Source organism: Colossoma macropomum, unplaced genomic scaffold (genome assembly GCF_904425465.1).
Source record: "Colossoma macropomum unplaced genomic scaffold, Colossoma_macropomum, whole genome shotgun sequence".
Classification (NCBI taxonomy): Eukaryota; Metazoa; Chordata; class Actinopteri; order Characiformes; family Serrasalmidae; genus Colossoma; species Colossoma macropomum.
The window spans coordinates 402,125-421,190 of record NW_023495530.1 but is presented as its reverse complement, the minus strand read 5'-3'; the positions used below and the strand labels follow the sequence as shown (position 1 = coordinate 421,190).

General features: G+C 40.6%; 1 protein-coding gene across 1 annotated transcript in view; it reads left to right on the top strand.

The window, feature by feature from the left end:
* Positions 1-9,656, top strand: part of pard3ba (par-3 family cell polarity regulator beta a) — a 263,259-nt gene extending 253,603 nt beyond the window's left edge. The window contains exon 23 of the mRNA XM_036562820.1: positions 6,186-9,656. Coding sequence (XP_036418713.1) covers positions 6,186-6,561 — 376 coding nt within the window. The 3' untranslated portion in view covers positions 6,562-9,656. The remainder of the gene's footprint in view (positions 1-6,185) is intronic.
* Positions 9,657-19,066: the final 9,410 nt, after the last annotated feature.

Genomic DNA, 19,066 nt, shown 5'->3' with positions numbered 1-19,066 from the left:
TTACTCTATTGAGCAGAATTTTGATGATGCCATGAGGAAAGAGGGTTGGGGGGTGCACAGTTAAATGCCATGAAAGTACATTATAGGCCAAAAGTTTGGGAGCAGGCAGTTATTTCAGAAATGTTTTACAGTTAAGTCAACTAGCTGACAACCAACAGAGTTTGTTTATTGATATCTAGTTTAACCAGAGATGTGCCAGAATATTCCATTGGTTTTTGGTGATGTTCTCTTTCTGAAAGCAGTGCTTCAGTGTGTGCTGTGGGAGCCGTGGTTGATAAGACTGTGTATACCAAGCAATTTTCTAATAAAATGTCTTGTGCAATTTGTGGCCATTTTCCATTGATTTTCTATGTAAACGAAGGGACCATCGCTTGGTGTGTGGTCAGTTGCTATTAAACCATAAGGCACATTGTGGCCAGTCAGAATGTGACTGACTAATAATCCTCCTGATGAGGAGAAAACAGGCTACAGCTACTGTTAGAACAAAACCTCATATCTCCAATTTTGACATTTTTTAAGTTTTTGACATAATTTGAAAATGCCTGTTGTCCTTTACATCGTATGTGAATGTGTATGTGTGTTTTAGAGATATGAGGGTTTGTTCCGAGCACAATTTGAAAAACCTGGCATAATTTGAAAAACCTAGTTACCCTTTACTTCGTGCTAAAATTCCATGATGAATGGACCAACAAAAATGGTCCAAAATTGCCTGGAAAAAAATCTTTTACACTAACTTCAGTTAGAAGTTAAGAAGGTTTTTTCCTTCTCCTGTGCATTTGTGTTTCGGTGATTTTTGTCTCTTTTAGGTTATTCTTATACACTTCGGTAACACTTTCTGTGAATGTCACCTTTGTAAGCATCTATAAACACATTTATAACATGTTATAATGTATTCATAAGGCATTATAAACATGGTTATAAATATTTATAAAAAAGAATTACACTGAGTTACATTTTATAGTCATGTTTATTATACATTATGAATTGTTAATATAATGCCTTATAAATAGTGTTAATAACATGTTATACTGTCAGTGCCAAAGAAGTCAGTCCCAGCTTGGAGAGCATAAAATAAAGACAAATACCAAGCTAACGGTGGTGTACATTGACTTTCCCACTTTGGGTAAAACACTGATGGCAGCACTAGTTTAAACTCTGATATTTGAAGCCTGTAATGTGCTTTACTGTGTATGTTTTAGTGTTTCAGTAAATCCCTCAGTAAATACTTCAACTTGAAGCCTCACTCTTAACACTGGAGGAGGCTTTAGTACAGTACGCTTCACTTTACTTAGAGCGGACAAATACAACTTATGAGCTCTTATAATTTGTTATGAACAGTACTTATAATGTATTATGTTAACAATTCATAATGCATAATAAACATGGCTATAACATATAATGCATTTTTATAAATATTTATAGCTATGTTTATAATGTCTTATGAATGCATTATAACACGTTATGAATGTGTTTATAGATGCTTACAAAGGTCACATTCATAGAAAGTGTTACCGATAATTCTTATTATATTTCATGGCCTCATGCATATTAAACTGTAAACAAACCTTAGATACACTAATAAGGAATCTTTGGAAGAACCGCTTTTGGTTCCCTGAAACACCTTTCAGTAGTGTAGATCCTCTACACTATTTGAAGATTCTTTAAAGCTTAAAATGTTCTTCATGCTAACAAGTTTCTTTAGTGAACCAAAAGTGGTTCTTTTGTAGTATTGCTAAAAGAAGCCCTGGTAGCACCTTTACTCTATCGCTGCAGAGTTCCTTTTTGGTGATGTGCACAGGTACTAGAGTACTTGGTTAACCGTTGGTGGTGCCATTATTTGACTATGAATATTTGAGGTGGAGAAAACATATAGGCTAGCAATTCAGTGAAATATGACCGTAAATGTTATTTATACTTGGCCACTTCAAAACACGAGCGTTTAAAAGTGACGTGTGGCCAAGGACACGTTGTTATGAATGTGGCTGAGAAGGTACAGACAGCGGAGCTATGCTAACCTCCATATGATCTTAGCTAGGACCAGAAACAATAATAAAAATATACTTCTCTGACAAACTTTGATGTTGGCACGTCGTCTACTGAGGAGAAAAGTCTTCATCACCGTCCTACATAACACTTGTTGGCTGTATTAGCTCATCTGAAGAGGCAGCTTCTGTTACTCATCCAACACAAAAACCTACCAGAGTCCTTCGGCTCTTTTTGAGTAATAAAACATGTTCCTCTGCTGTGTTTTGCGCAACGCCAGTGCTGTCACCTAAAACGTAAACCTACAGCCAAAGGCCTTGTTTTTCCTTCCTTGCTCATTAACATGAATCAGTTCATGAACTCTTACAGATACTATCAAAATGAGTTAAATGCACATCCTAATCCTATTTCCTGTTTATATTTAAGTTGCTGCTTCCAAACGCGTATAGCGTATTTTGAAGCAGGTACGAATGTTGTTTTGAATCAAGGAGAAAGCAGACTGAGTAAGTAGGGAGGAAATTCAGAGAGTTTACGGTAAGCCACTCTGATCACACACTTAGTCATTGTGTTATTCCCATTTCAACGAGCGCTCCTGCCTAATCCCCCCATCCTCCCTAACTACCAGCTGTTTGGCATTGTGCGTGTGGGCGATACTGAAGGAAGCTTAAGGAGTCAGGGTCAAATAAGGAACTGAGCGGAGAATTTCCTTCCCAACTTCTTGGGCAGGTGCGAGGACGTAAGATGGAAAATATTTCAGCCTCCAACACACACACACACACACACACACACACACACACACACACACACACACACACAAGGACTGGTGTGTTAATGGGAGACTGATTGCATGACACTGCATTACTGCAGTTGTACTTGTCCATGTGGGTTGAATCACAGTTACAGTCATGCTTTATTTTCAGACTTCCTTCACAGAGTGCTTCACATGTAGACACACCAGTGTGGGCCTTCAGAGAAGATCTAGTCATCTCTGTCAAAGAAAAACATCAAAATACAAAAACTGCAGAAATACAGAAGCTTATTAATACACCACCACCCACATACACAAATGTACACATACACACACATAAACACACACACACGCACACACACACACACACACATAAACACACACACACACACTCAAACACACACATAAACACACACACACATAAACACACACACACACACACACACACACACACATAAACAAAGACACACACACACACACACACACACACACACACACACAGATATACAGACGTAACACACACACACACACAAAAAACAAAAAATGCAAAAAGACAGATGCTTATTCATCCACCTGACCCACATGCACACACACATATTCATATATACACATACATACATATATACACATACACACAGACACATACACACAAACACACACAGACGCTCACACACACACACAGGCACATACATAGACACATTACAGACACACAGAATATATATATATATATATATATATATATATATATATATATATATATATATATATATATATACACACACACACACACAGACACATTCACATGTGCACACACGCAAACACTCATACACACACATACCTAAACACACACACACAGGCTTTCCCACACATGCTCTCACAAACACACAATACACAAAAAGTGCAAACAAGACAGATGCTTTTTCATTAACACACACACCCCCCTATACAGAGAGACATACAACCACACACACCTACACACGGGTACACACATACAGACACATTACATGCACACTGAAACACACACACACACACACACACACCCACACTTTATAACCCAGAGCTGGGAGATTACAGCAGGTCAATAGTTCATGGCTTTACTATTAGGATAGCAGGCTTGCTGTTGAGTGTGTGTGAGCATCTGTCCCCCAGAGACACACCGCGGTGTATGTGTGTGTGTGTGTGTGTAAGCCAGCTATAATCCTCAGCTGCCACCACACGGCCTATAGACTTTCCCTTACTCCAGCCTTTATACCATAACCACAAGAACCACGGCAAACTCCTTCACTGCTTCCTGCTGGGACTTGTAGTCCATTACTATCCCTGCTGTCTGGTTTTTAATATGAAGCCAGAAGAGAGAAGAACTACAATGACCAGAGCAGGTTCTAAGATGGGCAGCGTATGCTGAAAGGGGCAGAAGGCTTAGGCTGGAATGTGCCACGTAGTGTCAGTTTCAGAGGTGCCAATCTCAGGCCTCCTATCCTATGTTTTTCTCCTGTTTATTTTTCCCCTGAGGTCCACTTCTGACATTTGAATGAGCTCATGTATAAAAAAAATGTAAAGACATATATATGTAAATGACCTCTCGATTGGTCACTCTGTATTGTAGCTGGTTTAAATAGCAGTCCAGGCTGAGAATTATTAAAGTTAGTCCCACCATATCTTCCACTGTTGGGTTAACAGGCTGTACAAAAGTCAGAGACCACAATTTGTTGAACTTCCAGTCGAAATAGTAGTTAAGTACAAGTACAGAAACACTCACTGTCCACTCTATTAGACACTTCTTCCTTGTCAGTCCACCTTGTAGATGTAAAGTCAGATAGTCAGATAGCTCATCTGCTGCTGCACAGTTTGTGTTAGTCATCCTCTAGTCCTTCATCAGGACATCAGGACGCTGTTGGCTGGATATTTTTGGTTCTCAGTCCAGCAGTGACACTGAGGAGTTTACAAACTCCAGCAGCACTGCTGTGTCTGATTCACTTGCACACTAACACACCACCACTACGTCAGCGTTACTGCAGTGCTGAGAATGATCCACCACCCAAATAGTACCTGCTCTGTGGTGATCCTGACCACTGAAGAACAGGGTGAAAGGGGGAACAGATGGACTACAGTCTGTGTAATAGAACTACAGTGTGCTCCTATATAGTCAGTGGAGCTGATAAAACGGACAGTGAGAGTAGAAACAAGGTGGACTTCATTAACTGGCTGGTCAGTGTATGTTTTCTCTCTTTTTGTTCTTGACCCTGAAGAATAATTAACTTGTACTTAACGGCCAGTTTGACTGGAAATTAAATAAATGAAGGGTGGTCTCGGACTTTTTAGCAGTACTGTATTTCTCTAAATTCTAATCAGTTGAGTGTATTGGAAAACATGGGCAACTGCAAAGATATTCAAGAAAATTCCCAGTTCATTCATCTCCATTAGTTGAGGGTCCTAAAGGCCATGGCGGTCCCGTCTTTTCGTCTTCTTTCACAGCTGCAAAATCATATGGGTTGCATATGCGAGCATAGCATCTATTGTCATCTCTCTCTCTCTCTCTCTCTCTCTCTCTCTCTCTCTCTCTCTCTCTCTCTCTGGCTGAGGGTCACACTCAAGGCTGTAATATTTCTGCTGCAGTGCTTGGGTGGTCAGGGCTGCCAGACACGCTGGCTGTGCTGCTGATGGATAGAGCACACTCACACACACAGTCCAGCTATTGAAAGAGCACAAACAGCACCATCTTAACCATTAAACACCTTTGACATAAAACCCTGCAGTACTGTATACAGTACATATAATAACTAACAATAGCAGCATGAGATTTAGTTAGTATATACTCAGATAGTGAAGGTGAAGCCTTGTTTTCTCATAACTCCACCAAATCTGCATTATTCAATAGTTAAAATGTAAACAAGGTCAATCAGAGTAGCTCGAAGTGAAGAGGAGCCATTCTAGAGAATCTAACCAGTCAGAACTGTTTACTGTGGTGGTGATAGGAACCAGACGTCTGAAGAGTTTATTGCCTCTTAAAGTTCCCTCACAGAAAGTATTACGTGAAATGGTTGTCTGAGACACTGTTTTATGATAGTTGTAAAAGGCTTAAAATGTAGTTTTAAAAGCCATTCATGGCATACAGAGTGGTATTAAGGTAAACTATTATATATGAAAAGAGAGTAACTCTTTAGAATAAGACTACCCTTAATTTAATGGTTATTATTTAGGTCATAAGCACCTAAAATCATTAATAAGAAATTCTACCAATCTACCAATGAATGTAGCTGTGAACCTTCATTCATGCTGGTTACTTCTCTTATTGTTTTCTCCATTATTCAGCATTATACCTGTTCATCAGATGTAAAAGGTCACTATTTGTATATTATTAATCTGTCATAACCGCTTATTAAAAAGGTTTTGTGACAAATGGGCCACTGGAAATGATTCAGAGTTGGTGAATTTTCTTTTCTTTTCCCTCCAGACGAAATCCCACAGAAGACTATCCCTCACAGACGTGGGCTGGCCAGAAGGAAGCGGGACGTTACCCAAATCCCAGCCCCTCCTACGGTGGAAACCTGGCCAGGGATCCCTCCAGCAACCGGCCAGGTTCACCTCGGCTCCCCATGCCCCGACCTGAAGGCCAGGGCGGGTACTACCCATCACCTCCCCCTGTGCAGAGGGGGCCGCTCAGACAGGACGTCCCCCCATCTCCCACTCCGGGCAAGCGGGCAGCACCCAGCTACGAAACTGTGGCTAAGGGAGGCTACCGTACTGCCAACCAAGACCAGTATGGTGCTTACGGAGACGGACAGTACCCGGACCCCCGACAGAAAAAACCTGTGATAGGGGCTGTGTAGAGTAAGGCTTATGATGTTAGTGGCTAATGTGTGTCTTGTGTGTTTAAGAAAGTTCTAAAGATTTTGAAGGAACATTCTGAAGGACCATACACTGTAAATCCATAAGTTTACAGACACCTTCTCATCCAATGTTGTTCCTCTTTTGCTGCAGTAACAGCATCTACTCTTCAGGGAAGGCTTTACACTAGATGTTGGAGCATCGCTGTGAGGATTTGATTGAGCATTAGTAAGGTCAGGTACTGATGTTGGATGATCAGTTCTGGATCACTCCAACTCATCCCAAAGGTATTGGATGAAGCTAAAGCACTCCAGAGAACACAGTTCCACCACTCCACAGTCCTATGCTGGGGGTCTTCATATTAGATCCTTTATCGGGCCTGACATTTTGGTCTAAACCTGAATGCAGCCCAAGAACTTTTTGTCCAAGTCTGACTTGACCTTAACAACAACATCATATTTTGAGTCACAACCCAACCAGAGCCCAACGGTTTTGTCTGCACCCCATCATCAAGGAATGTTTGAATCTGTTTTAGGACCAACATAATTCTCTCGAAGCTGGCCTGGACTGGTCCATCATTTCCCAAATTGCTAAATAAAATGTGACTGGATAGCACCAGTTAAGCTATCCCATAGTGGCAATTAAAGTCATCATTAGATCACAGACAAATGAAATAAAAACAATATAGAATATTATATAGCAAATGACTTAGCTGTCAAAAATCAGGTTAAATTCCATTTCCATTAATTTGTCAAGAAATGGAAAATGGAACTCTCCTTAATGTACACTTTCACTTGCCTTCTGGACCTGTGCTAAATTCATGAGTAGCTGACTAGAATTTCAAAACTGTTTTAAGGTAATGACCAGCATTGGCACTGGGCATAGTGCCCTCAAGTCCATCTCCTCCCGAGTATGCCATTCTATCTGCATTGCATTTCTATGGAGATTATACAAGCTGTTCGTCTGCAAATGATGAACGTCCCAGTGGGTGCACCTTAAAGTAGCTGAATTCACTAATTAGAAGGGGTGTCTGGATACTTTTGGACATATAGTGTATTTGCTTGCTTTAACTGGTATGAAAAGGTCACCAAAACCTGTATGTAGAGCCCAGGTTGCCAACCCTGGTCCTGAAGTACCCCTGCAGATCTTGGTGGTTTTTATGCTACTAAACAATAGTCTCTCAAGGCCAGACTTGATGTCTTACAACCATGAGAAAAATTGTGCCCTAATATGGGTGGGAACGTAGACTTGTTAGGGTGGGAAGAAACTTGAACGTGAATCTATCCAGTGGCTCGTAAAGAAGGAGCTCAAACTAGATGGTGCACTCGTCAACATTGTCCGGCAGACAACAAGCCTGTCGATAGCCCATGGATGTAATGTAAGTTAGCATGGCTGAAAGGTCCCCCGATGAAAAAACAGTTGCATGTACTGTTTCAAGAGAAAAACAGTTTTCTTAGCTAACAATCGCGTTTTGCTAGCTTGTTTTGCTTGTGCAGTCGCTTGCGCTCTGGATCCTTCGGGATTGTTCTTGGGAATTGGTGGGAAAGTTTCAGAGGGGGCATATCCTCATTTCTAAAAGGTTTCGTTGTAATCCAACACCCAAAGTTTAACAAGTCGTTCTCTGACTTGTACTCTTGTTCCAAGACCACGTCTGGCCCCACGAGACTAATTACAAACTTGATCCATGTAATCAGCTTTTGAATAGCTTATGAAGTAGATATATTAGAGCAGGGAAAACAGGGTATTCCAGGACCAGGATTTGGAACAAGGTAATAGCGATGTTTGTGGCTAATCTGCCTCTTGAGGTTTTCGGAATTTCTAGATTTTGAAGGATGAATTTTTTCTCAGAAAATATTTGCTTGCTTAACGGAAGTGAAACAAATGCCAAAATCCTACATGGAACAAAAAGTTTGCAATTCTTTGTAAATGATGTTTGTATTTTTTGCTTGTTTAACATCCGACCCTCATATCTGCTGACCCAGCAGTGCAGGTTCTCTTTTGTTGTGCATTCCACAGTCAGTAACTTAAATCAATATATGCAGATCTATTTGTATTTTGTATACGTATTCAGTCGCGTGTATCTAACTCATCGCCGCTGTCTGATGTGGGTTCTACTGTAGATAACGTTTCGTCTGTGGTTTTCGACGGTCATTATCTGTGTGGTTTTCCTCATGGCTTCAGGCTGTGGTTTGCCAGTGCATGTTATCTGATAACAGATAGTCTCTGTTTTCTCATAGCAACATCTTGAAAGACGACTCGCTCTCTGCAGCGTCTCCTGAATGAATAGGTGCCTTATTGTTGTTCCGAGGACAAATTATGTTGTGATTAGTTGGTAATGAGAAAACGAGTGTGTGGTGGTGATTAACAGCTAGTCATGTTGCGTTTCGGGTCTTGCTAATAGGAATCTGCTAATGTTGTTTATGTTGTTGTTTAGAGTTTTAATGAAGAGAGCTCCAGTGTGAGCATGGTGCACCCGAAAACTCTGAGGCAATGAGGAACTTATTGTCTTTTTTTGTGAATCTATTTGTGTATATACTGGGGTGTTAGGTCAATCAACCATAGCCAAAAAAAAATAAAATTTCAGGTTAATTTGATGATGACAGTAATATTGGTTTTAATGTGGGGATTCTTGGTGGGGAATTTTGTATGTTTGTGAAATTTTAACCCATAAATGCCACCTTTCTTAATCCTTTATATGATAAAATAGATTCTTCTGTAAAGACTAAGTTTCTGAAACCTGCCATTTAGCCAATGATTGTGCCTCTCTACCCTGCTACAATCTATAATTAAAGCTTTTTTATAAGGTGTAAAACTTATGCAAGGTAATTTAGAGCCAAATCGAAGGTACTGTAGCGGCTTTTCTTTCCCTATTTATTTCCATGATTTATTTTTTGAAGGCAAGAGAACAAATTCTATGAAATGTGTATTTTATCTATAAGAATCTTCTACCTTATGTGTTACTTTGTTAAGTTTATATTCTGTCTTTTGAAAAATCAGTTTGACAATCTTGTAAGTATCTAAGATGAGCCAGTTGATTTATCTTGTTATGCCATTTTTATTTTGTAGCATGTTTTTCAATAAAAGTGAAGATGAAATTCAAAAATTGGGCTGGGAGTGAAATACTAGTTCATATTATTAACAAGCTCTAATGAGCAGATAGTGACCTGAAAGTTATGCACTTTTCAGGTTATATTTCAGTGTAGAGAGTTAAAGAAAATGATTAAGAGATACAGACCAAACTGGACACCTAACAGTGCAAGCGCTGGTAGACCACCAAAACTGCCCCCCCCCCATCAGATAAACAGCACTTAGATCTTTCATCTTTGAGAGAGAGGAGAAAATCAAGCTCCGCTCTTGCTTCAGATCTAAAAAAACATCCACAGCCATCCTTCCACTGTGAGAAGACAACTCAGCACTATGAGTCTGATGGGATGTTGCTGAGGATAGAAAACAGACAAAATCAAACAAAGAAGCTGCTGGTTTTCTCACCATAATGGATTGACCACCCCAGAGTCCAGACCTCAACATCACTGACTATGTTTGGGAATATATGGATCATTAGAAGCAGAAAAATGCAATTTCTGAGACTGAAGTTTGGAGATGTGGGAAAAATATCCCAGCAGATTTCCTTGAGAAACTGAAAGTGAGTCTCCTGAAAAGAATGGAAGCTGTAATAAAGATAAAAGGTGGACACACTACATTCTTACCATATTTAGCTGTTGAGGTTTCTGTTTAATAACTTGTACTTTGGTTGTTTTGGCTGGAAATGAAATAAATGAAGGGTGAAGTGAATGAGTTGCCAGATTAGAAGTCAGCTGTCAATGTATTAAATCAGTTGTAATAAGCAAATAATGTAACACTGGCCTAGCAGCCATAGTGTGAGGCTGTCATTTTTGGAAGAAAATTGGTTGGAACAGCAGATTTGAAACAGTTGATACAGATGATAACTTCAGTGTAAATGTAATTCATTAAGTAACTATATAGTTAATTATATAATTATGCAAATGCATTGAAATAGATGCTAGACTTTTAAGAGTTAATAACAAAATTCCACACTTTTTAATTGGCTCTATTGCAATAACTTATACCCCCACCAAACACACTTATCTGACAAAACCGATAATTGACATTGCCGATGATTGCTGAATCATATTATAATTAAGATTTGAAGATTCAACTAATTAAGGACTAATTGGAGTATTTGGGGAATCAGACTGATTAGAAAATTAGGCTTGAAAGGTTCATGTTCCTCTTGGATTGGAAAATTAGGTGCTTAATTAAAGAGAAGAGGATGGGGTTGGAAGCAGGGTGGAGGGGAAGCCGTCTAGTGTTATTACTGTTCTTTTGCGCTCCATTTGTTGTCATTACATTATTATTATTAGGTAATTACATAATAATTACACAATTATGTACTATATATTTGATTTGCGTTCTGTGTCTGCATATGTGACATCTTTCTGTATGATTTAATGTTAAGAAATGACTACAAACCATGGCAAAATGTAAAGGATTGTCTTTACACGAAAAAAGTGCTAAAATATCTCATCGTCTACTTATGAACATAAACTTAATATGGGTTAAAACTTTAGAATTTGCCAGAATTCCTTTGCTTATTTCAGTAAATCTAATGTAAGAAGAGGCATTTGAAGACATATACATAAGGAACCTAGCAGGGATACAGCTTTAGGAAAAGATCTGCTGAAAGAAATGTTTGCAAGGTTTACACTGAAGAAGGTTTGGGAAAATGGCAAGGTTGTGCTTAAATACTGGCTCTGCATTGTCCTTTATGAGCCACAGTGGTATCTTCAGAATTGCATTCATATCTCAGATTTGTCTGCCGGTCAAGCCTTTCCATGAATGGCTGAGTGCTCCGCCACCTAAACGGCCTCCCAGTGATGTAAGAGGACGAAGCACCTTTGAATCCTTCAAGAAGAATTTGAATGGATCTTGTGCAGCCAAGCACTCTTGATGAAAACGAAACGGCCACTCAAGCACTTTTGAGGCCTCCGTCTCCTCGTCCTTCACCATAACCCCTCGTTTATTTCAATTACCTCCCCCTCTTTTCATGTACGAGGCCTGGTATCTGAGCCCGTTGAGTGGATTTGCTCATTTCATTACGCCCCCATTATGAGGTAACAGACTCCTATCTCAGGGCTCCCTAGCTCATCAAGACATTATCAGTCAACCCTGGAATGTTCTGGATGGAAATTTTCTCTGCTGCGGGACGCACTGACCTACCCTTCACCTACAGCGGGGAGACTTGAGCAAGTTTCTGGCATGATCTTGTCATCCAAGTACTAAACACACACCTGCTTGGAAACAAACAAACATATCTTCATGTGTAAATAGTACTTCGCTTGTACTACATTCCGGAAAAGCAAGACGTACCTAGTAATAATATAAATGCGCTTCAAAAACATCACTTATCCTCAGACGTTGTGACTGAAGTTAAGCTGTTTGGCTGGAGTCTCGCACTCAAACACAACTTTTGCCCTCTTATCCGTGTTTTTGTAGGAAATGGTTTCTGGTTTCTTCAGCTTCTACAGTCTCTTTCTGAATCATCTACTGGAACTGCACAGGGTCATGTTGGCCAAGTGGTCAGATTTGCTTCCTTTTTTTATTTTCCCATGCACTGTGTTCTACCAACATTGTTCCAAAGTTGCATGTGCAGAAATGTCAACCAAGCTGAGAAAAACTATGGGGAAGCAACACTGAGACCCAAAAGGAAAAACTTGCGAAAAGCATGTGTAAAAACCACTTAGAGGAAACAAAACTTTCAGAAATTCTCCCTAAGAGCATGAACAACAAACCAAGAGTCAAAAAGGGGAACTCCTCTGAGCCACACGAGTGCACAAGTATACAAGTTTACATGGAGATTAAACAGAGGCACTCAGATGATGCAAAGGAAAGATCCATGAGATAAGACAATGATATTAAAGTGATGTTAAGTCTGTCTGAACTACTGATTATGTTGGACATATACAGGATGTCTGATACTGTATGAGAACATGGTGGGGAAGTTCAGTATGAGTGTAAAACAGGATTACAACTTTCAGGCCCAGTTTCGGAGTTCACGCAGGGGTTGGCAGTCTTGAAGCTCATTACAAATCATGATAGAAATTTGAGAGGGATTAGAATCCTTTAGAAAGTCAAACACTCAGTTTCCACCCTTTCATTGTGGTAATGAGTCAGTGGAGTTTTGTGACACTGAAATAAGCCTTGTACAACAATGGTCTGGTGTGAACTTTCCAAGTTTCTTCTGCTTTGGGTTTGTAGAGGATCTTGAATCCAAGTCCCTTTCACTTGTATTAAATTTAAAGTCATGGAATCATGTAGTGCAACCGTCTAAGCGTTGGCCCTATCATCAGGAGATCACGAGTTCGATCCCTGGTGATGCTACAGCCATCCATTGCTGGGAGTCCAAGAGAGCACAAGTGGCCTCGCTCTCTGGGTGGGTAGGATGGCCCTGCCTCTCCCCCCATCACTTAACGCAATGCTAGTCAGTGCAGGCGTCTGTTAGCTGACATAACAGGTCTGGCGGTTGGTTCTTTCCTCCAAGCTGTCCAATGACGTTGCGTGAGCGGCATCCCCTCCAAAAAAGCCTGGAGTCATCAAATTCCTGCCTCAAACCTATCTCAAGTCAGTCATGTGATTTGAATGAAAACTGAGCTGCAATGACGTTTTACAACAGAAGGTTTTCACCCCACCCTCCCCACTGTCGTTGCTCCCTAGCAGCTCACTGAGAGCCAGCAAAGTCTTAGTTAATCTGATAAAAGAATTATGGGAAAAAATATTTTATTTGATTACGTAAACCAAAAATATCTAAGCCGATTTCCATTCCACTGGGCACTTGTGGTTTAACTTTCTTCGGATGGTTCTTAGCATTGGGATAGACTCCAGCACCCCCTGCCACCCAGGAGGATAAGCAGCTTAGAAGATGAGTGAGTAAGTGTGATGGTATGGTTCTTTAGAATGTGTGAGTGTCAGGAACCTCTTTAAAGCTGAAAGAAGAATGTTTAACGAAGAACCTTTAAATTGGTGAAGAACATTTCTTCACAGACACAAATCTCTTTTTCAGACACGGTTGTTTTTGGAACCATTCCTCTATGGGAGCTGCAAAGAACCCATTGTGGCACTTTAAAAAAAAAAATTAGGAGGGTGTAGTTGTTCATGGACGACATACCTCAGAGTGACAGTTCTGTTTCTGGATCAGCTTTGCTTGTCGCCTCATTGTGGCCGAGGCTTCTAAAGAGCGCAAGAAAGCTGATCCCAGATCAGCACTGCTATTTTGAGATGCTTTGTGAATGATGGCCCTGATCTCGACTTTAGTAACGTATCCATCTCCCTTTCAGCACTTCCCATGTGTGAATACAGTGGGCGCATGTGTCCATGTGAGCTAAGCTTCCTCCACTGAAAATGTAATACTTCTCGTGTTTATCACTGCTGTGGTCATTTGTCCATCTCTAGTTTGTAGCTGGCTTTTTATGTGCAATGATAAGTCAATGCAAGACTTCACACAACAGTCTGGATTAGCATACATTCGAGAGGCATTGTCCTTTATTTAGGGCTGCCTGACGGAGCGCCTCATACTCAAACACATGCGTTCACGCCGAATGACCTTATTGAGCCGACCGGAACGTGGGGAGCGGAGAGCCGTGCCAGTTCCAGGGTGATGCCAGGTGTTTGGGTTGGCAGAGGAGGGAGGGAGGGCTGCTCGTGGCCCACATATCAACCCCCGTATCAGGTTCCTCCATCGTGATAAAAGGAACGTTCCTATTAGCTTTGCGCTAAGACCCGGGGCACCAAGCCAAGAGATGCATAACTAAGGCTGAGGCTTGTGTGCCCTTAGCAGGAAGAGGGAGTGAGGCTTAGGTTTTAGTAGACCTTCATGATTCTGTTTAAAGCCAGAGTTTGGTGTGAAATTTGTTTTATAAAATTTATTTATTTATTTTTTTCTTACCCCAGATGTCAATTAGCCAACACATGTTTGGTCTGACACTGTATGACATACTGTTATCTTTACAAATGGACACGAGTATGTTTTATAGCCAAAACAGTCATAGCAGCCAACTTCCAGCATGAAAACCACCATTAGAACTTGACCTAACATTGCTAACAAACACTAGAACCCAATAGTCACCCAAATAGCCCAAATGGTTTCTGTAAAACTGCATCTGCAAAGCTTCTCTTAAGCATTTCAAACCACACCCAGGTCTTCAGTAAGGTTGCACAGACTTGTTGATGTGGTTTAGAACACAGTATGACTTACTGGGAGCTATAAACATGAACAGAATAGTACGAGTGCTGATCTAGAATCAGTATTTGTGACAATGTGGAGGAATCTGATCCAAGACCAGTCCCGCTTTCCAGCCTTGGTGTAGTCTGACATGACTGCTCATAGTGGTGAAAACCTGGATGCAGTTTGTGCAGGTTGAGAGAAGTTTTGGCAATGCATTTTTAACAGAAACAATTTGGGCTATTTGGGTGACTATTGAGTTCCAGTGTGTGTTAGCAATGTTACCCTGGTAGCTCCAGTTCTAAACTAAAGAGGCGAAATGTGGACTCCAGACATGTCTTGGCAGGTCGACTACATCTGGGGTAAGTGGAAAGTTGGGCCGAACTATTCCCTTTGCAACTTGACACAGTTTGAGGCTAATGGGTCAGCGACAATGTTGCTTGTTAGCTACGTTAGCCTCATAGCTCCAGTGCAGAAATAAAGGAGCAAAAAAAATGTCTACTACTTTTGGTGGTGGATCATTCACACTGTAGTAACACTGACGTGGTGGTGGTGTGTTAGTGTGTGTTGCGCTGGTCTGAGTGGATCAGACACAGCAGTGCTGCTGGAGTTTTTAAACACCTCAGTGTCACTGCTGGACTGAGAATAGTCCACCAACCAAAAATATCCAGCCAGCAGCGTCCTGTGGGCAGCGTCCTGTGACCACTGATGAAGGACTAGAGGATGACCGACACAAACTGTGCAGCAGCAGATGAGCTATCGTCTCTGACTTTACATCTACAAGTTGGACTGACAAAGTAGCAGTGTCTAATAGAGTGGACAGTGAGTGGACACAGTGTTTAAAACTCCAGCAGCGCTGCTGTGTCTGATCCACTCGTACCAGCACAACACACACTAACCCACCACCACTACGTCAGTGTTACTGCAGTGCTGAGAATGACCCGCCACCCAAATAGTACCTGCTCTGTGAGGGTCCATGGGGGTCCTGACCACTGAAGAACAGGGTAAAAGGGGGCTAACAAAGTATGCAGAGAAACAGATGGACTACAGTCTGTAACTGTAGAACTACAAAGTGCACCTATATAGTAAGTGGAGCTGATAAAATGGACAATGAGCGTAGAAACAAGGAGGTGGTCAGAATGTTATGTCTGATCATTTGATGTCTCTCCAAACTTGCTTTATTGTTACTAATGACTTGGTGGAATTTGATAGAAAAACACATACAGGGAATTAAACTAAACAACACTTTGCTGGATGTTTTCTTTGCCTCCTAACATTCCAAATTGGTGTTTGGAATTGAGCTGTGGCAGGAAACGGCGTGTGGCACGGATCATGACTCATACTGCAGAAGTTATGAACAAGATTGATGACGGGGGATGAATGAGTGGTCACACGAGACCACAGGACCAAATCGCTACCAGTTGGACGGCTATGACATACCGCAGGTGATATATTTCATGGGTATTTCATGTTAGGCTAGGAAAATAACCCAACCATGAACCCATGAGACACGCTAAGAAATATTAGAAAACATTAGCATAATGTCAAACTGAGTTTTATGAGATCTTGTTTTGCCCCATAATTCCTGCATATGTATAGTACTGTGCAAAAGTCTGAAGCCACATGTAAAGCAACCTATTTGGGCAGTAAACACTAATTTGTTCCAACACAATAGAATAAATACAAGTAAATTAACAATATATTGGTATTTTATGTCTGTCAGTTTCAGTGTTAGTGTAACCATTTCCAAAACAAGACCCATATTTACAGATACTCTCTGATATCTAGTCCATCTAATCAGTCCTTTATTAACTTAAATCATGGAACTGAACAAATGCGATGGCTGGAGTGCAAGTCAAGCACCAACCCGGTCTTCTTCTAACTGTATTCCACTAACCAAGATGTCACTAACTGCTTTACAAACAAAAAAACACTTTAGTTTTATACTGTATTTATGTTTATTTGTATTTATTCTCATGTTATCTAGTGTTTTCAAGGACACACTTACTGCCAAGATAAGTAGTTGCAAATATTTTTTGGGTGCGTAAACTTATGCACATCCATGTATATAACAGTGACAGCTGTCATAATAAAAGTTTGCGCAAGCATTTCATGATGAACAAACTGATAGACTTTGAAAAGCAAACCTTTCTTTTAAGTTACAAGAACATACAGTCGTATGCAAAAGTTTGGGCGCCCTTGATCCAATGGCATGTTTTGTTGATTTTCCAAATGTGAATAAGTGAACACGTCCTCTACAGAGAACACACTTCTGCACATTTTAAAGCACAGCCACTGTTTATTTGCTGAATTTACCTTACTGGGGAAAAAAATCAAGCACAATGTGGCCTGTGCAAAAGTCATGGCACATTTTAAATTGTCCGTTTTTTTTCTATTTTGTTAAATTCATCAAATAAATAGAAATTGTGCACTTAAGTTTGCAGAAAAATGCCATATTTAGGTGCTCCATGTAGAGGATGTGCACATGTAATTTGGGTGTTCAAGCTCTTGCATATACTTGTTTGTCAAGACCATTTTTGGTGACACTTTATTTTGAGTGGTCCTTTTAGACGAAGCAAACACTCAACAGACTCTCAGTAACATGTCAAAAACATATGAGGGTCAGGATTAGGTTTTGGTTTGAGGTTAAATCAGTGTTGGGATTAGGGCCAGGGTGAGGGTTAGGATTAGGTTTTGGGTTAAGGTTAAGATTAGGGTTAGGATTAGGGCAATTTAGTCTAAAACTCAGGTTAAACATCAGAAGGATGTAATGTGAAACTTTTTAAAGGGAATCAAATCAGTGACTCATTCTAGTAGTGATAGGAACCAGGGGTCACCATGTCTACAACACAAATATAGCCATTTTATTTACTATCCAATTAATATGTATATGTTTCATATGTAATGATGATGGTAAAATAGTGGTAAACTTGAAATAATAATGTGTTAAAAATACATTTTAGGTCAAAACGTCTCAGACTATTTCATAACTACTTCATGTAACAGCTTTCTGAGAGAAGATTTTTAGAGGCATCAAACTCTTCAGACGTCTGATTCCTATCATTAACACTGTGAACAGAATGGAGCATTTTACATCCAACCCCTGCTTACATCTACATAATTGTGAAACATATGGCTGGAATTTCCCAGAATGTGTCTAAAGCTATCATTACGACAAAGAGCTGTTTTGAGGAATCCAAGATTTAGAAATGTTTACAGGAGCTTTTGAAGTAAGCCGTTGTGTTTGTTTACGTGAAAAGCCAGTATCCAGCCAGTGTACTTGATGGGACTTGAAAGCGTTATAGGATGAACGTTTTAAGACGTTCCACATAAATGTGTACATATTCGTGTAGACATCATATCATTACCAGCAATTATGAGCTTTTTATGAGAACGAAGCTAACCAGACATGCTTTGGTCATACATATGCATTAGATTAAATCATTCTTCTCGGACGGGCCTTCCACAAACCTTCATAAATCACTCCGTTGGAGCCTGTTGCCTCTCCGTGTTTTCGCATTCCGGAATTCTCCGTTGCCCGGTGTACGGTTACTGCAGAAACCAACAGACCAATCTGCTGAAAGCTTCCAGACGGAGGATTCCAAACCAGGTGCACGAGGATGGCTTCCGAACTCTCGCACGAAGCACTTGCGCACCCACCCCCACGTCAGCTCCAGCAGGCGAAGAGGGGCTTCATTAAGGGCTGAGAAATTTCTCCCCCTCGTTAAGACAGGCAATTAGTGGCTAATTGAGACTGCCAAGGCGTAAATAAACTCCAGGGTCACGCTTGCTGCTCCAATTTCCCCTCAGACGGATCTAGATCTTGACCAATTCCGCCGGTTTGATTTCGCATTTTACGCCCACTCCGCTCTCCAGCTGGCGCCACAACGCGAGGATACTTCAGGCCTCATTTGCGCAATCATTCCGTCAACGAAAGTTGGACTCAGAGTTCAGAAAACATTCCAGCTACCAAGTTCAACAATTCCTGGAGTCTCCCAAAACATCTCCTAAGCTCCACTTTGGCCAAACTTGGATATCTCCAACTACATCAACAAAATGTTTCAGGACAGCACAGTTTGGTCATGTATTTCATCCTAATCACGAAACATTAATCATTCTGTGTTTGTGTTCATGCTTCTAAGCTCACACTGACTGTCCAAATCTGGGGACGCCTTACATTCTTTTGAAATCTTCCAAGTAGTGTTTGTTTTCAGTGTTACTTTCCAATTAAAGTCAAAGTGAATGGGAAATTGTGGCCTGTTTTCCTCCCA